General features: G+C 40.5%; 1 protein-coding gene across 2 annotated transcripts; it reads right to left on the bottom strand.

The window, feature by feature from the left end:
* Positions 1–1037: 1037 nt before the first annotated feature.
* Positions 1038–23395, bottom strand: LOC133608673 (uncharacterized). Of its 2 annotated transcripts, none has more exons than XM_061964124.2 (8): positions 23223–23395; positions 22260–22363; positions 4928–5396; positions 4762–4854; positions 4165–4201; positions 3943–4014; positions 1756–2922; positions 1038–1675 (listed from the first exon to the last, which is right to left on the bottom strand). In XM_061964124.2, exons 1-8 carry the CDS (start codon positions 23319–23321, stop codon positions 1419–1421), a joined length of 2298 nt encoding a protein of 765 aa, XP_061820108.2. In that variant the 5' UTR covers positions 23322–23395; the 3' UTR covers positions 1038–1418. The 2 variants fall into 2 exon arrangements, with proteins under 2 accessions (XP_061820108.2, XP_061820109.2); XM_061964125.2 differs by having other exon boundaries at positions 1038–1672.
* Between the last annotated feature and the right edge of the window lie 429 nt (positions 23396–23824).

The raw sequence follows: 23824 nt of genomic DNA, 5'->3' as shown, positions 1-23824 counted from the left end.
ACCTAGAAACTAAGTACACAGTGTACATAGTATACTTACCATAGAGTACTCACATAAGTATTCGATTTGAGACACATTCTTAAGAGTTGTGCTGCGTCTTCTGCTCTCACTAAAACATTGCAGCCATTACAGCTAATTTATGCATAAAAGCATTTAAAAAAAAAAAATCTTGCTCCCGTCTTTTATGCAGTTTTTCACTTACAAATTCATCCTGTGGGCTTAAGTGAAATTTTTAGTGGGAACAGTTGGGCCCTCATGCCATAAATCTGACACTCCAAGCTCAAGCAAATATTATATGAGGCCATGGAACAGTCTTTTCACTTTGGAGAGTAGTGTCTATTATATATTTGTTAGTTAAATGTCAACATGTCCCTCATCAGGGACTTTCCTCTGTGACCACAAAGGATATCCATCTGTCATATCCAAAATGTTTCAGTGACCAGTCCAGAGTGTAAAATGCCTCTTATGCAAAGTCAGCTGGGATAGACTTTAGCTCACCCGTGACCCTCTTGAGGGCAAGTGGTATAAAAAAACTGGACAAATATTTTGGTATTTCATCCTAATGTCGTTTTAAGAAGTACCGTAAATTAAACTGAAGTAATGTTTTCACAAAATCAAATACGTTACTTTTTTCCAAGTTTTTCATAGTATTTTCTTATTGCATACTGTGTGACCTGAACCTCTTCTAATCCCGTTAAATAAAATTGGGCAACCTTTACATTTAGATGTGAACATAGTACAGTAAACTCATACAAACTTATGTAAGTGTACCATTTCCATGAAAGTCGGACTGAAGCTCATTCTTGACCGCAGAAAGGGATGTTTCATTGAATCTCGTGATTTTTTTTCAAGCATTACCACAGCTTTGAACCACATAATGTGGTCTGGCACAAAATGGGAGAGTTTGTTCATTTACAACATAAACCCATTTAACACCATAATGGAGCATGCATGTATATCTAATATACAAACTAGACCAGGTCACAGACAAATGAATTAACAGATTTCATCGAGAAAAGTTTACTTGTTTAACAAAAAAACGTCTCACTAACGATCAATTCAATAATCCATTTAATAGTCATATCTATTTTCTTTTATCCCTCTATTGTAAACATGGTGTCTTTAAAACACAATACTTTTTTATAGTACATAATCATACGTGCAATGCAAAAAAAATCAAACACAAGTTAAAAAAAAGGACAAAGACACTGCTGGAATTGTCGATTATATCACACCAAGGGGATCTCTGTTCTTTGGTCCAGTGGCCCACTGGGTGTGTGGTGTGCTGCTGTTGTGTTGGTGGTCCCTGTATAGGAAGTGCCATGGATCATTTAAACTTTAATCTTTACTGTGGCCTAACCTGCCTACGTCACAGTAGTTGGTCCCAAATTCAGCAATTCCATAAGTATCCTTTTTAATTACTTCCCATCCACGGACTTGGTTTCTTCTTGGTTTCGGCGCTTGTTCTCGGATGCAGATTCAGTCACTCCCCCCTCAGCCGAAACTGTGACATCTTCCGCTTTCACACTTGCTTCTTGCACCTCTTTCTTTGTCGCTTCGTCGCTGTTGTCTTGAGTTGCTTTCTCCATACAAGGCTCACTCGCTTCCGCATCATCCACGACTATCTTGATTTCAGTTTTTTTGTTCTTTTGGACCACCTCAAACTCAACGCCTGCTAATTTGAAAGAAAATGTACTGATGTGAAATCAAAGACAAGAAAGCATGAATTAGTTTACACCATTAAGTCATACTTACCCAAGTCTTTAACAGGCGGACTCGATCTTTCGTCGATATTTGTGTGTAAATCTCGTCCTGGACTATCATGGGTGAGTGCTGGAGTGGTTAGACTAGAGTCATCAGAAGATGGGAGGCAGATCATACCTGATGAAAGCGCAGAGCTGGTCTTCTTACAGGAAAGTGGGTCAGTCGTGAACGGGGAACTAATTGCATCTGTAGTCGTTAAACCTGCATTACTGCTGGTAGTGAGGTTGGATTCACTGGATGGGGCGTTGGGGACAATGGAAGAAGAAGAGTCTATGCAGTCAGTCAATGTTGTGGTGGTGATGGCGGTGTTGCTGGCAGGAGGAATAGTGGAGGAGCTGGTAATTGGGGTATGGGATGCAGGAGGAGTTGAGGTCAGGGCCACAGATGTGATTTTAGTGCTTTTCAAAGATATTGGGGTTGTAGGTGACACTGATTTTAAGTCATCACTAGCTACAGTAGGTGAAATTGAGGTGGTTGCAGCATTAGATTTGATATCTTCTGGTTGGATAATCGGTCCTACTGTTGCAACGACAGTAAAGGCTTCATCACGAACTGAGACTATGCCGTTAGACTCTGGCCTTGATGGCTTAACTGACATATCTGTTGGTGTTGACAGACTTTTACTGTGATGAGCAAAAACAGTTTCCAAGGTGGTTATGGAAATTGTCGAGTCAGAAGTGGCACAGGTGCTTGAAGTGAAAAATTCCAAGCAAGTGGAAGTATTAGGGGCGGTGGTGGTGGGTTCTGTAACAGCTATTGGGAAATTAGAAGTGGATGGTTCTGTGCTAACAGGCTGTGCTTCAGGCTCAGAAGGTTTGCCACCTTGATCTGTACCGTTTGTGGGTGTTGCAGTAGTGGTAACAGTAGCTAACTCAGAGTCAGATGTTACAGTACTAGAAGAGGAAATAAGATCGTTGTTCGAGTCAGGGTTGGTGTATGTGGTTACAGCTGGAGTAGCGTGACCAGATGGAGCAGCAAATATTAATTTAGGGGGTGTGCTTGTTTCCCCCTCCTCTATTTGGACAAGCTCATTCTCAGGCGTGTTGCGGCCAGATGTTGTGGGGCCCGGACCGGGCTTGACGACTGGCTTTGGAAGCAAAGGAGGCTTTCCAGCTGACTCATGTGCTGACACGCTTGATCGAATTGGATGACGCGTATCTGATGATTCAAAGTTAAGTACAATTATTACGATACATACAGTACTGTGCAAAAGTGTTAGGTCACAATTACAATGTTTGTTTTAGTAATGCTACAAAAACAATAGACTATGACTCAAAACAGCATAGACATCTACCAAAAATGGCAAAAATGTATCAGTTTGTTAGTTAGCAGGCTACTTCCTTGTTCATGAAAGAATATGACCGATGGGCGGGTCCATTAGGATTCTGAGTGGTGTAAGATAGCTAAAACTAAAAATACAATTTGTATCCCCAGGGATTAGCATTTTACCAAACATCCTTCATCAACTATGGGAATATTAATAATCATCAATTGCTTCCTGTTTTTAACTCCTTTTTTGATGCCATTGTTTTACAAAGAAAAATAATTGTGATATAGTAGAGATTGGTTTTATAGCTCAACTTGGGGCGGTATAGCTCGGTTGGTAGAGCGGCCGTGCCAGCAACTTGAGGGTTGCAGGTTCGATCCCCGCTTCCGCCATCCTAGTCACTGCCGTTGTGTCCTTGGGCAAGACACTTTACCCACCTGCTCCCAGTGCCACCCACACTGGTTTAAATGTAACTTAGATATTGGGTTTCACAATGTAAAGCGCTTTGAGTCACTTGAGAAAAAGCGCTATATAAATGTAATTCACTTCACTTCACAACTTCCCAAATCTGACGTCATGTTCCTATGTCCTTAAACCACAAATGAATTGAAACTAAATCAATAGCACGCCAACTACTGCACTCCATTATGCTTCATTGATGCTTGAAGACACAATTACTCAAAAATTAATTGCCCACCAGGGCTGAATTCTGATCAATTAATTGGTCATTATACCCATCCTTGTATCTGTACCTTTACCCAGGTCCCCACCAAATGTAATGAGTTTGTTCCTGTATATGCATGCTGATAAATGTTTCAGTATGTCAGAATGACGTAGGAAAAACGGTTCTTAAAAGGCAGAAGTGGCCTAAGACTTTTGCACAGTATCCATGTAATGTGTGTTTTGCTTACCTGATGATGCTGACATAGTTCTGTGTTTTGTAAAAGTCGGGGTTGGTTCAGCTTTACTGTCAATAATGGTGCCTGAGACAAAAAATATATATAATTATTTAGCTAAAAAATTATGTTTTATATTATTGTTATTATATCTTATCATAACACATACATACATAATATATCTTTGTGGGCGTAATTCCTTCATGTTTTGCATATACTGGATATAAATTGACATACCTTCAGATTCTGCTTTTTTCATCTCTCTCTCTGGATTCTATGAAAATAGAATCAACGCCATTAAAATGTTTATTTGTTTGAGAGTATATATAATCAGCGACGCAAAAAGTGGGTATTCTCTTGTGCGATGCATGAAGTGGGTATACACTTAAATGCGGTGCATTGAGGAGGCGCCAAAACGATAGGTAGAGAATTATTTCGGTATTCAACAGCTGTGTGTGCATTTGTAAATGATGTAATCAATTAGAGGAGACACATCACTAATTGGGTGCCTGCTGCCTCCTTCTCTCGCCCCTCTCGTTCAAACACACATGCACACTCTTCATCACTATGACAAGGAACTAAGGATTGGCGATATTTAATCATTAGTGCACAAATCTACTGTTTATGTTACTTTAAGATGAGAAGTTCATACTGTCGTTGGAAATTGGGATTGAAGACGAAATAAAGAAATTAGATGCTAGGCTAACAGGTAGCGAGGTGCGGGACCTGAAGGGCGGCTGAGAAGTGCCTTTGATGTGTTTGCATATCCCTTTAGAAAGTAGGTGGTTGCGCCGTAGTTAAGATGCAATATATTACATTCAAAAACACACACACCTGTGTCTCTTCTGGCTGAGCTTTGGAAACACCAATACGCTGAAGCATTAGATGAAGTTTTTGTTCAAAGCTATGTTGTCCTTCAAACTGTTTCTGAAATCAAGAATAAAAAGGTATTTTAAAGGCCTACAACACATGTGTGTTTTTTAATTGTGCACATACTCACCTTTCTGGCATTAGCGGTCGCTGATGCTGAACCAGACAGTAAAATAAGAGACTGGGACTTCCCTTCTCTGAGAGCACGGCGGGGTGGCACCCCTTCACCCCTCAGTGGCTGAGCATCCATTGCAGCTGTTTCCTGTAGAGGCGACTCTCCGGGGATACCACTGGGTTGCTCTTTGCCTTTCTCATTTTCATTCTCCTTTTCGTGTTCTTTGACACGGTCCTTATCTTTTTCTTTCTCGGCTCTGGCCGCCTCCCTAAGAGGGCGAATTAGATCAGCGATGGAGGCCTTCTTAGGTCGGCCCTCATGCCCCGGCTCTGATTTCACACCTCGTCTCTTTCTGAGGGTAAAGAAATCCCCAAGCTTCCTCCTGAGTGTTTTCGTGGGCGGCGGGCAAGGGATGGAGGTGGCAGGAACCACTTCGTCCACTGTGATGACTTCCTCATGTAATGGTTCCTCATCTTGCTTTTTCCTATGCACAAGGGTCAGTTGTATCAAATCAATATGTAACATACTATACTAAGCAAAAGTCGTATACCACTAACTTTATTGTTTTCATTACTTTTTTGAATTTTGACATTATAAAAGTTATTTGCAGGATATCTGTAGTAAAAATTAAAAAGAAAATAACATTAAGGCCACGGGTAAGCTGAAGCCTATCTTAGTTGAAAGGCAAGGTACGCCATTGATTGTTTGCCAACTAATCCCAAGGCACATATAGATACTGTAAACACTTATGGACAGTTTTGAGTCTTCAGTTAACACAACATGCATGTTTTTAGAAGAAAAACAAACAAACAGAATTTCGAACTAGAGATCGACTGATATGATTTTTTTCAGTGCCAAAAGATTATTGGTAGTCAAGGAAGCCGATATTTGGTGCCGAAATTCATTTGCAGTAAACGTTAGCTAAACATGACTAGTGAATATCAGTAAACAGCTGGACAAGGCTTTAGGTTGTTTTTTTTTTACTTTTTTCGTAAACGACAAAACTATAGTGACATGTTTTATGTGGTGCTAATGTTGTCATTCATTTAAAAAAAAAACATCAGGAGATTTCACAAACCCCTGTCTAATCCTGCGGGTCAGGGAGCTCAACATTTGCATTTCAAAATAGGGGAAATCTTCTGGGAAAATTGGTAAAATATGTGATTTTTCTACTTCAAATATACATTAAATTGTATACATCTACTCAATTGTATACTGTAGAGTTTGCCCTCTAGTGGATTCTCCTGACCACCACACACTGGCACGAGAGCCCGGTATTCAGGATTCAGCAATGTTTTATTGAGTCCACGCAGCAGCGATCGCGCTCGACTTTTTAGCCCCTTCTCTCCTGCTGCTCTGCTCTGCTCTCTCACGTGTGTCTTGCTCTCTTCTCCAACTCCAACCAACGTGACTCGATCCAGCTGCTGCTAATAAAGGCGACAGGTGATTAGATAGCCAGCCCCAGCTGGGGCAATCTACTCACCTGTCGCTGGCTTCGAGGCCGGGCCATACACACCCCATTCCTGCAGGAGGCGCGCTGACCACGCCCTCCTCTACATATACAATTTTCATGGATTTATTTCATTGTAAGGGTTCCTCATGGGGAACCCTGAAATATTGTGAACATTTAAATAAAAACTATTCTGGGCTCCTACACATAGCTTATCGTTGAGACATTTTACAAGCTGGCTGACATAATTTCTAACCTGGATATTACAGAATGTATGAGAATGTGTGAGCTGCTGCCTGCTCCTTTTTACTCATATCCGACTTCCTCCCACCTCCAAAGACATGCACCTGGGGATAGGTTGATTGGCAACACTAAATTGACCCTAGTGTGTGAATGTGAGTGTGAATGTTATCTGTCTATCTGTGTTGGCCCTGTGATGAGGTGAGGGAGAAGCGGTAGAAAATGGATGGATGGGATGGATAATAAGTCTCCTATTTTGTCAAGATATTAACACAAAGATTGGATTTTTGGTAGAGGTAACTTTTCTGTCATCTTCATGTCCATCCATCTCTGTCACATTGTTATTTGATTGAATCCCAGGGCATGAAAATTGCGGCGTTCCTTTAATGAGCCCTCGCTCCAAGTGTTGCAGACGAATGCTTGACGAGCGACCCAATCGCTGCAGTCGCGAAAACAAACAAAATAAGACTGGGAAGATGCCAGTAAAGAACTGGATTTCTCTGCAAAATATGAAGTTTTGACAGGTATGCAGAAGAGATGCACTGTAAGCGACCAGCACTGCATTAGAAGGAGAGAAAGGTGAAGGGTGGTGGTGGAAGTAGGGGGAGGGAGGTGTTTGGTGGGAGTGGATGTGGCAGCGTGAGAGCGTGAGTACCGCGGTGAAAGCAGCAGAGCAGACCACAGAAGAATTCTCACAAGAACTCAAATAAATGCCCTGTCAGATATCAAAACATATTTTTTATTCTTAAATTATTTTTTTATTTTTTTAAATAACAATTGGGCTCCAGCAAGAAGGGAACATTTCTCATGCGGGGAAAAAGGGCTGGTGCTTGAGCAGTAGTTATTACTATTGACTTCACTAATATATATTTTTTATACACTAAATACTGGTATCATATGTGTATATATATTGTATCTGCTGTTATAGTTATGTTGTAGTTGTAAAAAAAAAGGAGATACCGATTAACGTCAAAATGACAAATATCGGCACCGATAATCGTCACGGCCGATAATCAGACGACCTCTAATTCGAACCCTGTGTCTCCTGATCGTGCGGCCAACATGCTAAGTGTGACCCAACACATGGACTCCACAAAAATCTAAACGCAACACTTTAGTTTATGTGCCCATCTTTGATGAGCAACACTCAAAGATCTAAACATTTTTCTATGTACACAAAAAGCCAATAGGTCTTGTCTACAAAGCTGTGTTCATGAGCACTTCTCCTTTGCCGAAATAACCCATTCACCTCATAGGTGTGGCATATCAAGATGCTGAATAGACGTGTGATTCCTGCACAGGTGTGCCTCAGGTTCACCCCTCTTCAATGGGTGTGCGAATGTAATGGTGGTCATCCTGCACAAGCAGGCCACACAATCCACACTATTTAAGAGTTAAGTCGAGAAGAGCTAGTCAATAAACTAAAAGCCCTGGGCTATCAATTTATTTTCCAGCTTAACTCTTTTGGCGTCGGAGAGTGATATTTACACAATGTAGCATTGCATAGTGACACTCACTGGCATCCATTACACTCATCCCCCTAAACCTCACTCCAATGTACCGATGTAATGGCACCAATGTAAAACTGATGCTATTGATATTTCAAAACTACTTGACTCTGTTTTCCATCCATCCATCCATCTTCTTCCGCTTATCCGAGGTCGGGTCACGGGGGCAGCAGCCTAAACAGGGAAGCCCAGACTTCCCTCTCCCCAGCCACTTTGTCCAGCTCCTCCCGGGGGATCCCGAGGTGTTCCCAGGCCAGCCGGGAGACATAGTCTTCCCAACGTGTCCTGGGTCTTCCCCGTGGCCTCCTACCGGTCGGACGTGCCCTAAACACTGTTTTGTGTTTTTTTAATGAGGGACAGGAGACTTGACTTATTTAAATCTTTGAAGAGGAACAGACTAAGGTCTGGTCAGTAAAGCTCCGCTAATATTGGCAGACTGAAAAGGGCAGCAAGTCACATTAGCATCGTGGTTAATTAGTAGGGGTGTAACGATTAATCGATATATCGATAGAACGATTTCTATTCCTTTTATTCAACTACTTCAGTCTGTGCTTGGCAAGTTGGCCTTCCGTAAGATAGGTATCGATCCACCATCGTTTTAAAAGGCAATATATTGATTTTATCGATACTACAAAAAAGAAAACATTGGATTTAAGAACACAACACTTTTTATGAAGTTGAGCACTTTTAATGATAAGGATGTTAAACATTACTCAAGTCTTTTCTGCCCAACGCCATCAGTCATCAAAACAAGAATGGTGAATACCTTGCGGTTGCCAAGAAAGGTCAAGACAAATGCAAACAGAACAAGATAATCATAAAACAACAACACAACAACTCTCAGCTACAGCATGAATGCAAAAGCCACAACAAATACAAGCACCAGAACACAATAATGTAAAACCACAACACAACTTTAAGCCACAGATACTACGAAAGAGACAGCGGAGCAAGTTTTGCCGACGGAGCAAGCTGATACAGAAGCTTAAAAACAGTGTAATAAACATAGTATACTAGTGTTATTGAAAAAGTTAAATAACTTATGACTGAAAAAATGGTCACACTTCACTTACTTTTCCAACTTCGTTCATTAGACCGTTTTCAACTTTCCACTTCAGCCATTGTGGTCCGTCGCCAAAACGTGTCTGCTGTCTCTTCCTTTGCATCTTTATATTGTCGTGTTTTGGCCTATAGTTGTTCTGTTAGGGTTTTATGTTATATTTTTTGTCGCTTTTGCAATCCTGCTATAAGTAAAAGTTGTTGTGTTGTGGCGTTTGCATTTGTTGTGACTTTTCTCGGCCACCGTAGCTGTTCATTAAAATGAGAGTAGTAGGAGGTCAAACCAATGCTCATTGAACCTGAAAATAATTGGTTGCATGTAATTTCTCAGGTGAACCTACTGTTAATTCAACCTGAGGAGATGTTGGTTGCACTTTATTTTTTATATTAATATGGTATTATTTTAATGTTGGAAAAACAACAGTAAAAGTAGCAGTAAATGTATTGTTAAGATGTTGGTTACTGTACTTTTATTGAACATTTGTTGAATTTTGAAAATGAAAAGGTATAGTCCTGTTAATTTGTTTATTTGTTTAAAATAGATCCTCATTAGTTGCTACACAGAAGCCACTAATCTTCCTGGGGTCCATCACCAGGACAATAACAACAACTAAATAAAATCTCAACAATACATACATAGAAAAGACACTTAATAACAAAATATATGCCTATAAAATGCTACACATAAACAGTACTACAATCCATCATGTATAAAATAAATTACAAAAGGGAATTTTAAAAAACAGTCTTTAGTGTAGTATCTTTAAGCTTGTTTTTAAAAATCCTTACATCATTGGACTCCTTTAATACACGAGGCAGCCTATTCCACTGGGAAGCAGTTATGTATAACACCGTTTTTTGCATAGCACATGTTCTTGCTCCTGGTACTACAGTGTTTCCATTAGTCTGTTGCCTAGCGGAGTGTCTGTGTATGTTACAAACATATGATATTTTTGGCCTCAAATACCACCAGTTTTTTTAGTAAGCACTTATCAACATACACAGTAACTATGATAGATTGTGGTGCATACTGTCAATTAATAATAATAATAATAATAATAACTGGGATTTATATAGCGCTTTTCTAAGTACCCAAAGTCGCTTTACATGTAGAACCCATCAATTAGGGCTGCGAATCTTTGGGTGTCCCACGATTCGATTCAATATCGATTCTTGGGGTCACGATTCGATTATAAATCGATTTTTTTTTTTATTCAACGCGATTCTCGATTCAAAAACGATATTTTCCCGATTCAAAACGATTCTCTATTCATTCAATACATAGGATTTCAGCAGGATCTACCCCAGTCTGCTGACATGCAAGCAGAGTAGTAGATTTTTGTAAAAAGCTTTTATAATTGTAAAGGACAATGTTTTATCAACTGATTGCAATAACGTAAATTTGTTTTAACTATTAAATGAACCAAAAATATGACTTATTTTATCTTTGTGAAAATATTGGACACAGTGTGTTGTCAAGCTTATGAGATGCGATGCAAGTGTAAGCCACTGTGACACTTTTGTTCTTTTTTTTTTTTTTTATATAAATGTCTAATGATAATGTCAATGAGGGATTTTTAATCACTGCTATGTTGACATTCTAACTAATATTGATACTGTTGTTGATCTTTTTTTCTTTTTTTTTCACTACTTTTGGTTTGTTCTGTGTCATGTTTGTGTCTCGTCTCAATTGCTCTGTTTATTGCAGTTCTGAGTGTTGCTGGGTCGGGTTTGGTTTTGGAATTGGATTGCATTGTTATGGTATTGCTGTGTATTGTTTTGTTGGATTGATTAATTTAAAAAAAAGAAAAAAAAAAAAGATTTTTTTTAAATGAGAATCGATTCTGAATCGCACAAGGTGAGAATCGCGAATCGAATTCAAATCGATTTTTTCCCACACCCCTACTGTCAATACTTGTCCAGAGTGGGCACTTCACGGCCAATCGTGCAGCCTATTTCTGCATAAGTTGGAGCTTTTGAATATCTTTCTTTGGAGCGCATGACCAAATCACAGAGCAATAATCAAGATGAGACAACACCAAAAACTCTGATTGAAAAATCAGTCATAAAGTAGGCACATCTTCTAATAACAGAAAGAGTCCTGCCCATTTTGGACACTATCTTGTTTATATGACCAGACCAATTGAATATTTATAGTTAACCCTAACAGCTCAGTTTCATACACCTGTTCCAAATAAATACATTTTAAAGTGAGTGACAGAGGTGTCTGTGTATGTTTTGGAATTTAAATTTTCTTTTCATAAATAAAAATGACAAAACAAAAAACAACAGTTTTTATTTAAATTTCGTTTTAAAATACAAAAAAGAAAATTGAGAAACAAATGTTTTTCTTTTTTTGGTTTTGAAAAGAAAAATTAAGATCCCCAGTAAACAAAAACAGACCAAAACGGATGCTTTCCGTAGTCTGATACCAGAAGTCTTTATTTTCAAAGTAAAAGCGTGGATACTACAGTACTCGTGTGTCTGGCTAAAATGTCTTTGGAGCCCTACGCAACACAATATACAGATATTTTTATGCACATATAATACGAAAGTGGAGGCAAAAAGAGATCCTTTTTGCCTCCTCAAAAGTCCCTTTTCATCCATGTAAGGGTCCAGCTTTTAGGGGACTATCATTTGGAATGTTTTTCCCAGCAGCCAAGGAGTCGAGCTCAGCTCGGTTAGTCTCTTTTTGCACACAACTAAATATGAGTCTGTGCTTTGATAGTTGTTGTGCTGTACAGGGTTAGTGATATCGCCGGTTGTGACTGATGGTCTTTTGCGTTCCAGCATGTTGGTTATGGAAGAGATAGCCCGTACTAGTGACTTCCATGTGGAAAATCGCCCAAACTGATGAGATCCCAGCTTAGAGTGAGGAATGGAGATCTTTGTAGCATGGGAACGTACCTCGCTGTCAGTGTCTGGGTCGACAAGTTTGTGATGCTCCATTTCAGAGCTGGGAACTTCATCAGGCAGGGACAGAAAGGTGGGTCCTGTGAGCCATGTAGTGTTCTTAAGCTCTGTTGCAGGAACTGATCGTGTAGCATGATCTGCTGGGTTTTGAGCTGTGTGGACGTAGTGCCACTGATCTGGTTTGATTGACCTTCTAATTCGCTGAACCCTGTTGCAGACGTCCACGTAGAATCGCCTGGTCTGGTTGTAGATGTATCCCAGAACTACTCTGCTGTCTGTATAAAAATGCATTGTGTCGATACAAACGTCCAGCTCTCTCTGTACCGACTCTGGCATTTCCACTGCAAGTACGGCAGCTCCCAATTCTAGTCTTGGAATAGTGTGAGCGGATGGAGGTGCTAGTTTCGCCTTTCCTAGGACAAAACCGACGTGGCACCCTCCATTGCTGTCAATTACTTTGAGGTAGCCAACGACAGCGATAGCCTTTACTGAAGCGTCAGAGAAAAAATGAAGCTCTCTCTTCTGAGCGGTAGACAAGGTAGTGGGTGAGTACGCTCTAGGTATCCTGATGTTCTGCAGATCTTGTAATTAATCTTTCCACATCTTCCATTCAGCTTCCTTTGTCTTTGGTAGAGCGGCGTCCCAGTTGAGGACTTCGATGGAAATTCCCAATTGATCATCATCCTTAGTGCTCTGGAAGATCGTGTTGCCCTAAGTTGCTGTCATCAAGGACAAGGATGTTTAATTCATGGCTGTGAGCAGAAGTTGCATGGTGTACTTTGGAGCTAAACCTTTCCTTGATCTGAAGCTGGTTGGGACATGGAGTGAGGAGAGATGGTCTTCCATTTACAAGCACACTGGTACGGTCGGAAGTCACAGTTGCCGCTTTGTGGGCTGACCCGAGGCACACATTCCCTACGACGACCCAGCCAAGATCCAGTCGTTGGGCAAAGGGGGCACTATGAGGACCGTTACGCTGCTCTCTGACTTTATGGACCTGAAGGACGTTGCGTCCAAGAAGTACTAATATCTGGGCTTTAGGGTCCAGACGTGAGATCATGTGAGCGATGGACTTCCACTGGTTGTGGTGTCGCGCGACCTCGGGAGTCGGTATCTCGGACCGGTCGTCTGGCATGTGGTTACATTCTATGAGTGTTGGAAGCACCACACTTGTTTTTCCATCCAGAGACACTGCAATGAACCCAGTGGCTCTCCTTCTGGATGTCTCGGTGACTCCTGCACTTGTCCACAGAGTGTAAGGTGTGTCTGAACCTTTGAAGAGGTCAAAGAATTCAGACCTCGCCAGTGATCTGTTGCTCTGGTCATCTAAGAGGATGTAGACGTTAGTAGATCTGTCTGGGTGTGCTTTGGGATAAATCTTAACCAAGCATATCTTGGAACAGGACCGGAGGCTTTGCCCTTTGCCGCAGACTTCTGTACATTTTGAGGTGACTGCTGGTCCAGGCGCTTTCTTTTCACACTCCCCGCCATACTGTGAGGGGGGGTCCTTGATCTCTTTATCCCACGGTAAAGATCCAGGATGAAGCGCGGCTACATGGCCGTCGCTCTCACATTCGCTGCACTTGAGAGCCGTCTTACAGTTCCTCACCAGGTGGGTCGTGGAGGAGCAACACTTAAAGCAGACCCCATTGTCTTTCAGGAAGGCTCTGCGCTCTACAAGTGGCTTTCTTCGAAAACCCCGGTACTTCTTCAGAGGATGGGGTTTCTGATGTATGGGACACTGTCTCCCAACATCGTCGGGCTTGTAACTTGAACTGAACATTTGTGAAGTTGGGTTGTTTCCTTCGACATCTGTCTTGTGGGTAAATACTTGTCTTTTAGCGTATCTTGCCCCTCTTTCGAACTGTTCGTGCTTTGGGGACAGATTTGATGTTTTCAACTGAGTTGGAGTGAGGGAAAAACTGGGGTCGCTTCTTCTACGTGCTTCGAAGATGAAGTAGGTGAAGTAGGCAAAGGGGGGAAAGAAAACATTGTACTTCTCCTTGTACTGAGAACCCTTAGCCAACCATTCCTCTTGCAGACCGTGTGGCAGCTTTTTAACAATGGGGTTCACACCCTGGCTCGGTCCAGGTATGAGAGCCCTTGCAGGTAGCCTTCAGACTTAGCAGCGATTAACTCTGAGAGCAGGTCTCCAAGTTCCCTTAGTTTTGTGGGTTCTTTGTTGGACAGCTTCAGAAAATCCTCTAGTCTTTTAAAGAGGGCTCTCTCGATCACCTCCGGGGAGCCGTAGCACTCTTTTAGGCGTTCCCAGACAAGTTGTAGGCCTACAGCAGGGTTGGCGACATGGACGGAGCGAATCCTTCTGACATGCTCCGAGGACTCTCTCCCTAGCCACTTTGTTAATAGGTTGAGTTCCTCACTGGCACTTAAGTTGAGTTCTCTAGTGGCGTTGATATAAGAGGACTTCCATGCCCAGTAGTTTTCCAGGTGGTCGTTGAACTGGGTGAGACCAGAGCTCACAAGCTCCCGGCGCACAAAATATCTTGCAATGTCGCTCATAGCAGTCATGTCGTTTGGATTTGGCTGTGGTGGGGTTCTGAGAAGAGGATAATGTGACTGGACAGGTGAGAACTGACGGGGTGATACCCTGTCAGGGAATTCTTGGTGTACTGCAGGCACCCATCTTGTGGGTTGCTGTGTAGCAGCTGCTGCTGACCTCCCAGGTTCTTGTGTAGGAACTGAAATTGTCAAATCTTTAAAGTAAAGTACCAATGATTGTCACACACACACTAGGTGTGGTGAAATGTGTCCTCTGCATTTGACCCATCCCCTTGTTCACCCCCTGGGAGGTGAGGGGAGCAGTGGGCAGCAGCGGTGCCACGTCCGGGAATCATTTTTGGTGATTTAACCCCCAATTCCAACCCTTGATGCTGAGTGCCAAGCACGGAGGTAATGGGTCCCATTTTTATAGTCTTTGGTATGACTCGGCCGGGGTTTGAACTCACAACCTACCGATCTAAGGGCGGACACTGTAACCACTAGGCCACTGAGTAGGTAGTTGAGCTGTAGCTGGCAGTTGAGGAGCTTGCGAAATATATGTTTCAAGTACAGGAGGCTCTCCATAGCTAGATTGTCGCTTCGTTTGTTGTTCGACATAGTCGTTCGTGCGTTGGTTGCTGTCGCTAGCCAATCCAAAGTGGTTCATTCTACTTCCCTCACAACCCTCAAGCTTGGCTGCTTATTCGAGGAATTGGGTTTCAGCTAATGCAGCTGCTATCTCTTTTTCATGCTCCAGTGTTGATAACTCGGCTGCTATTCTAGCCTCTTTAGCCTTCAACTCTGCTTCTCGGCGTCCGTATTAAGCGCTTGCGCGCGCAGCTTCCAGTTTAGCACGGGCCCTGATAGCAGGTTTTCTAGTTGAGGAAAGACTGGATCCTCCAGTTGTGGTGGAATGCAGGGTGGCAGCGGTCTCGTTCCGTGCTGGCCACATCACCACTGCCGATGTCTCCACTTGTTGTCCATTTTTATTGTTTCTGTTGTTGAAGTGCCCGCCGTGAAGCTTGTCTTTTTACTATTCCGTCCTACTTGACTGTGTCCGTGACGTAAACAAGCTGACAGATAGTTAACATGAAGATCCCAAGGAAAAGGAAGAAAGAGTCCAAGCCTTTTATCTTTAAGAAGGTTTAGTGTTTTTTCACAGAGAATGCACTTTTCTTTTCCTCTTGTCTAATTGGTCATTTCTTTCTTTGTTTTCTCTTTTCCTTGTTTTTGTTTAGTTTTTCTTTTCTTTTCTTTTCTTTTGTAAAACTATATAAAGAGACACAAAATATATGTCAAATAAACTATACTAAGTAACTACACCCTCCCTTAGAGGAGTGAGCTAGCGAGCAAAGAAGCTACATGCTAAGTAGCAGCAAGCTATAACAGGAGAGCAAGCTATCATCGCACAGTACTATTTCTACATTTACACGCGCACAAAACGTCTACATGACACTCATAAAAAGGACACAGGACTTACAGACAATGTTTCCAAGGCACTTTGTGGAAAGCAACAACAAACAGGAGCGCTGAAACGTGTAAATACGTCTCGTGTGTAAACTGGGGAGCGTCTAACTGCCGCGCGGCTACTACCGTAAACTAAAGAAGGGAGCAACTCGCCTTCAAAATAAAGGTCCCTTCTCATTACCTGATAATGTTATGTCACATGATTAGATAAAATAGTTAGCGCATTAATGAAATGTTGTGTAAGATTAGTTATGGAAGTAATAATGGGCAGTGCGACAAACTATTTTAAGCAGAAATAGGATTTGTTTTAGCAATGCTCTGTGCGATTGTTTCAACTCAGAAAGTGGTGGATGAAAGTGAAATGTCTTGCTCATAATTAAGCAAGTTGCTTTGTGCATCCATAATATCTACAACCCACCATATACTTTTCTGCATGCAACCATCCTAATACAGCCATTTGTTTGTGTGTCAAATAAATATGTTATTCCAAATTGAGTTTCAGTTTGAGTTTATTTCGAACATGCATGCATACAACATGATACATCACAATTTGCAGTTTCTCTATTCAACATGTTTGAAAAGGAGTAGGAAGAAGCAAAGCTTATTTAATCCTACCCCTTTTCCTTTACATAGCAGTTGCTAACACTTTTGTTTACTTTCTGTTTTCAATTTGTTCACAATATACTCCAAAAGTAGTAATATTGAAAATAAATAAATAATAATTAGTGGAGTAAGTTATATTTCATATGGTGAGATAAATAAGATTATGTAGGAAATGAATGGATGGATGAAATTTTGGAATGTGATGAGGTGACACGTTATGTGTGTACATCATCTTCCAATAAAATAAATCTGCTTGTGAAAGTCTGATAATTTAACAGGAAGCTTCTACATTGAAAGTCGCATATCATGGAACTTCAATCCTTCTAATTTATCAAATATTGTTTGGGGGTATTCAATACCAGAAGGAATCACAATTTTTAATCCATGACTTCCACCAGTTCAATGTCAGGGTACCATTTAAACCAGTGATTCTCAAACTGTGTACGAGTACCATTAATGGTACCAGGGCTCTGTCTAGTGGTGCACCAAAGAATCACTTGATTAAAGTAAAGTGTTTTATTTTCCTATATTCAAACACTGTGTTACTGTTAAAACTGTGTGTAATGTTACAGTGACAGAAAAATATTAAATATACTTGCTAACAAAAAACCTCTGCCTTGTTTTCTTATGAATATGTAGGCCAACAACGCTACTGTATTTTAATGTTGGTCATTATGGTGGTACTTGGTGAGCAAAGCTCTTTTTGAGGTGGTACTTAGTGAAAAAAATTTGAGAGCCACTGATTTAAACAATCAAAATCTATAACTTTTAGTCCTCCATCTTTATATTATTTCACCATGTTGCCATTTTCCTATATAATGAGTCTTATTTTTACAAATTAAATTAAAGTTGAGTTGGTTTATGTTTTTATTATTCGGGTAGGTATGAAATGAGAATAAGCAGGATAAATACACCTAGATAAACTTTCTATTTTTGTTTAAGTAAATACGTTCAAGTATTGTCTAATCTCTTTGTGGCTTGCATAAATTTAGTTTGGCATTCTTTAATTGTATTTTCTATGTTTCTTTTCTGGGAGTTAATTTGTTTTTGTTTTTATTTTGATTGGTTCATTCCTAAATATCTCACCTCAGACTTTACAGGGACATTGAAAATATTTGTATTAACACATTCATGGATAGGAAACAATTCACATTTTTCAAGGTCCAGACAAAGTCCTGATACATTAGAGAATTCTTGAATCTTTTTAATAGCAGTTGAAATTTGTTCTTCATTTTTTAGGAAGAGGTTGCACCTGAGACTAGTAAGACACAACTATTATTAAGATTATAAAGTCGTCTAATTATCTCCCGAAACTTAATACCATATCCAGTGTGTTCCAGTACTAGAAAAAGAACGTCATGTTCCAGTGAGTCAAGCGCTTTATAAAAGTCTAAGAAGAGCAGAAGACCATCATGTGTAATTAAATCCCTCTATTCAATAATGTCCATGACAGTCTTATGTTGTTATAAATGGAGCGTCCTGGGGGAATCGATCTGATTGTTTAAAAGGCGGAGACAATTACTACGGTACCGTGTGCCTGTGACTCTGACTAACATGCAAAGAAAATACTTTAGACATGGCACAAAGTTCCAAGACTTCTACTGAAATATCTACACACATATCAACAGAAACTGAAACTGAAAAGCAAACCAAAAGTGATGTGCTTTCATATTGTGACACTGGAACCGGAAGTAGTGATTTTAAAGACAGGACTGGACTGTAAGAAAATCTGTACTATGATGTGCGATCAAATCTCTTTTTACCTCCACTTTCATATGATATGTGCATATAAATATATCATATATGTCAACGTCAGACCATGTTGTGCCATGTCTAAAATATTTTCTGTGTAGTGCTCCAAAGACATTTTAGCCAGACCCACGAGTATCCCCGCTTTTACTTTGTAAAAAAAAAACTTCCGGTGTCAGACGATGAAAAACCATTCGTTTTGGTCTGTTTTTCCGTATTTCTTTACTGGGGATAAAGCAGTCGTTTTTTGTTTTTCGATATCTCCTTATCAAAAGAAAATTGAAATACCAAAACATAGACTGACCCAGAAACATGTATTTTGTTTGACTGTTATTTAGAACAAGCCCATTAATGTCAACCTAACTGGACACACACTCCAGTTCACTTTGCAGTACATTGCTTAAAATACATATATTATTAGAAGATGTATGTAGTGTAGAGTCATCTGCATACATAGTTATAGATGCTCTTTTTATATTTAAAAAAAGATCATTAGTAAAAAATAGAGAAGAGCAGAGGACCAAGGCAGCTGCCTTGAGGAATTCCACCATCTATTCTCCTTACATTAGAAAAGTCACCATTAAAATACACAGTTTGAGAACTATTAGTTAAATATATATCCATCCAACTAATTGCACAGTTCTTAAAACCATATGCAGAAAGCTTTCTCAACAGTAAGCCATGATCTATGATGCGCTAAAATCTAACAAGACAGCGGCAACATATTTTTTCTCATCAATTTGTTGCTGCCAATCATCAGTCAAATGGACAAGTGCTGTAGCTGTACATAGAGTGACCATCTTTGCAGGCATGCTGAAACTCAGAACCAAGATTAAAATGGGAGAAATTGTTTAAAATTTGAGATACACAAGTTTTTCCATGATTTTGCTAAGAACAGGTAGAATACTAATTGGTCTACTACTGGCTCCATGGAAAGCTTTCTTATTATTTTTGGGTATGGGTCTCACTTTGGCTATTTTCCAGGCTTGGGGGAATACACAATCAACCTTAAGTGTTGGGATACACAATCAACTTTAAGTGTTGGTTGCACTTTATTCAAATAGGATGTGAATATATTGGCCAATAATTGTTGTTTAATTGCTTGTTTGTATCCATGATTCATTTATACCTAAGCCCCTACAAGAAATAACAAGAATAATAATACCTGGGATTTATATAGCGCTTTTCTAAGTACCCAAAGTCGCTTTACATGTAGAACCCATCATTCATTCACACCTGGTGGTGGTAAGCTACTTTCATAGCCACAGCTGCCCTGGGGTAGACTGACGGAAGCGTGGCTGCAATTTGCGCCAACGGCCCCTCCGACCACCACCTATCATTCATCATTCAATTCACCGGTGTGAGTGGCACCGGTGAATATAGAAATGTCACCTACAGTGTCCAATATCCAGTATTTATTTCACAGTAACACTGGTAGATTGTTCTTTGCTAAAAAGTCACTCAATCAATGTTAACTCACTGAAACGTTTTGGATCATATCGTTTGAAATAAATGAATGTGGTTCCTGAATCTATCGGCATCATCAAATTATGATTCGAATCGGATCGTTGTTAAAAACAAACATTTATTATTAATTCGCTAAAACGAAACATTGTAGTGACACACCTGTCTTAATTATAGCCTTTTTATGAGAGGTGGCACTATTGAGTATTCAAATAAACCCGTTAAAAAAAGTAGAAATTACCCAAGTATCACAGTACCTGTTATACAAAGTTCCTGGATATTGGCAGGAATTGAAATACGCTGTTGTATACTCCAATCCAGAGTATTCCAAACATGTTCAATAGGTGACATGTCCAGTGAGTATGCTGGCCATGCAAGAACTGGGATGCTTCCAGCTTCCAGGAATTGTATACAGATCTGTGCAACATGGGGCTGTGCATACCGCAACCTGAGGTGATGGTTGGGATGAATGGCACAATAATGGGCCTCATGATCTCGTGATGGCATTTCTGTGCATTGAAAATGCACAGCCAATGGCCACCATGTGGGCTACTCAATCCACAATGTTGACCAACACAACGCCACTGCCGAAGAGTCAGTTTCAAACACAAACTGCATTCAGGTCGAGACCTCGATGAAGATGACGAGTATGTATGTTTTAGATATAGAAAAGTTGCCTAAATAGTCTTCTAAGTTGAACAACAAATGTAACTGTGTAAAAAGAGGCAGATAATATACAGTAAGTTTTTACTTTTTTCTGCTCCTTTTTACTCTTTATTTTTTTAATGTTATGTTGATTGATATTTTGTTTGACCTTGAATGAATGAAATAAAGTGAAGTGAATTATATTTATATAGCGCTTTTTTCTAAAAACTCAAAGCACTTTACATAGGGAAACCAATTATCTACATATTTAAGCTACATTTAAACCAGTGTGGGTGGCACTGGGAGCAGGTGGGTAAAGTGTCTTACCCAAGAACACAAAGCCAAGTGACTTGGATAACGGAAGCGGGGATCGAACCTGAAACCCTCAAGTTACTGGCACAACTGCTCTACCAACCGAACCACCAATGAAAAAAAAATAAAAAAATAAAACAAGCATGAGGCTGGGCTTCCTTGAGACGGTTTCTGACAGTTTGTGCAGAAATTCTTTGGTTATGAAAAGCGATTGTTGCAGCAGCTATCCAGCTGAACATGCTGGATATGGTGGTCCTGGGCCGGTCAGCGGTTGTGAGGCCAGTTGGAAGTGCTGGTAAAATTTTCTGAAAGGCCTTTGAAGATGGTTTATGGTAGAGAAATGAACATTCATATCATGAGCAACAGCTTTGGCGGACAGTCCTGTAAACAACATGCCTACTGCACAAGTGCACACCCCTTCAACTTTTGCAACATCTGTTGTATCAAAACTGCCTATTCTTGAGTGACCTTTCATTGTGGCCAGCCGAGGGCACACCTGTGCAATAATTATGCTGTCTTATTTAACATCGTGATACGACACAGCTGTGAGATTCATGAATTATCTTGGCAAAGAGTCATTTCTCACAGATTTGTGAACAACATTTGAGATAAATAGGCCACTTGTCTGCATATAACAAGTTTTATATCTATAAATTCAGCTCTTAAATGATGGGAGCTAAACAAAAGTGTTGGGTTTATATTTTTGTTTAGTGCAGCTGGGCCTAGGTTGAGGCCTGCACTCTACTGAGTAAATTGTAGAAGAGAAAGAAGAAGCATTATGAATATTCTGTCATTATATAATTGCTAAAACAACAAATAGGCTTGTTAACTTTCACAATTTGCATTGTATATATAATCTCCAAATAGTACAGTGACAAACAGTAAGGGGTGTTTAGCCTGTCCTCATAATAAAATAATAATTATATCATTAAATATTAAAATTTCTCCACTGGTCAGTCTTATAAATGTGTTTTCTGTATGATTCCAATCATTTAAAAATGTTCTAAAGTTAAAAAAGTCAACTTTGCGAATTTCCCAATTAAAAACAGCAATCACAAGTGAAACAGCAGCGAGCCAAGCTTCAAATCTGAATTAGCTATCCCTCAAGTCATGAAGAGAAGCAGACAGTACTCTGCCACACCTAAAGGGACACCATCAACCCCATGTCACTGATACAGTATGAAGGGACAAAAGCCTCTTTTCCACCACAGGATTTTTCTCATCCACCCAGGATTCTCAAAAACCTTTCTGGCACAATTGTGGCTTGTTTCCACTGACATTACCTGTTGAAGAAAAAACCTTGCCCCAACCTAAAACTTTCCCCAATGAAAGTACCTATTAGCTGGGTAAGACTTTTCCAATAAAAAAATATTTTACCAGCGTGAAAAAGCAATTGGTGGAAAAGAGGCTTAAAGCAACTGTAAGTGGTGATACTCACTCCATCTCAGCAGGAAGAACTTTCTTGGTAAAAAACTCCTCCACTCCTTCATCAACACGCCCGTTGAGCTCAAGGACTTCATTTTCACTTTCAATTATTGTCTCCTATCATTTGTACAAAATACAAATGTGCATTTCACATCATTTTGTCGAGAAAAAGCTCCAAATGTAACTTCAAATTATGTAACAGACCTCTACAAAACCCACACAGCCGTTCTACAACTGTCTCTATAGGTGAATTTTGGCTTCAATCTTTTGCTACAAACCAGCCTCCTGGGAGGCAGTTGCTCAGTAACGTACAATGAGGAGTAGGGGTGGGGGGCGCTCACAGATTTCACATGCAAGATCTCTCGTTTTCCCAGTGTGGCTAATGCATTATCAATATTGCAAGTATATATGTTGAAACATCCTGATCTTATTAACATCTGTGCCCATAAGTATCAGTAAAAGAGGGGACAATTTGCAGCAAAACGCACATTTAGCAGAAGTCATTGGGACTTGATACTTGATATTGCTGGCTCTAAGGGAGTGACTGGATGTCTACAGCTGTAGAGCTATGTGTCAACACGATGAGCCATGAAGAAAAAGGGAGATGATGCACATTTTTTTAAACACAATCATGTGCAAAAAAAAAAAGGGAAGGTTTGCAGGCTTTTTTCCCAGAGTGAGCAAAGAGAGAAGGGGAGCTCCAAGCCAAACTACCATCTGCAGTCCTATTCATTCAATCACGCTATAGCAAATCACAGCAAATGGCATTTGTGGTTTCCTTACACAGCTAGTTACCGGCACAATGGCACTGGCTTATTCAAGTAGGGAGCAGGCATCTTTGCAGCTCTCCCCCTCTAACCCTCCCTTCCCTTCCCCCTGCCTCTCCCCTCCCTATTACATCTCCTCTCTCCCTTCCATTCGATCTCTATACACACACTACTTTACAATCATGCTCCAATATCATGTTTGACTGTACCTGCGGTCTGCTGGGACGAAAGTTGAGTTTTTGTCGGTGAGGTCTCGGTCTGCTCTGGGTGTAGTGCCTAAGAGCTGGTCCACCCAATGGCAGCTCCATTGGGGAGACACGGCACTCTGTTGCCGTGGAGCTCTGTTGCCCTGGCTCTGTTGCTGAGGCACCGTTGCTAAGAGCACAAGCACCAGCAGTATGTAATGCCTCTGCTGAGGTGGGAGGGGCCATCCCTGGCGAGACTGACAGATATGACAACAGAACCTCGCCTTCTCCTGCCCCCTCCCCTTAGAGAGGAAAACGATGAGAACAAAATCAGGGGCAGATAATGGGGAGCAGGGAAATGACTTTTTTTCAAGGAAATCCATGACAGTGGACATGGGTGGACGTCAGTGCCATGTTGATTATGTAACAAATTCCCTTTACTTGCCAGTACAAGACTGACCTTCAAGATTTGTATTTTTATACATATACAAAATAGGCCATGCATGCATTTTATTTTTAGGAAACATCATATGGATCAGGCAAACATCTGCAAACCCACAAGAATTTCCCTATAATGTGAATTATCATTGCATTGTTTGGATTTATAAACAGTACAATTTCTGTTT

The sequence above is a fragment of the Nerophis lumbriciformis genome, linkage group LG06, assembly GCF_033978685.3.
Source record: "Nerophis lumbriciformis linkage group LG06, RoL_Nlum_v2.1, whole genome shotgun sequence".
Taxonomy (NCBI): domain Eukaryota; kingdom Metazoa; phylum Chordata; class Actinopteri; order Syngnathiformes; family Syngnathidae; genus Nerophis; species Nerophis lumbriciformis.
The sequence above is the reverse complement of the archived record's forward strand: the minus strand, read 5'-3'. Positions and strand labels throughout refer to the sequence as shown.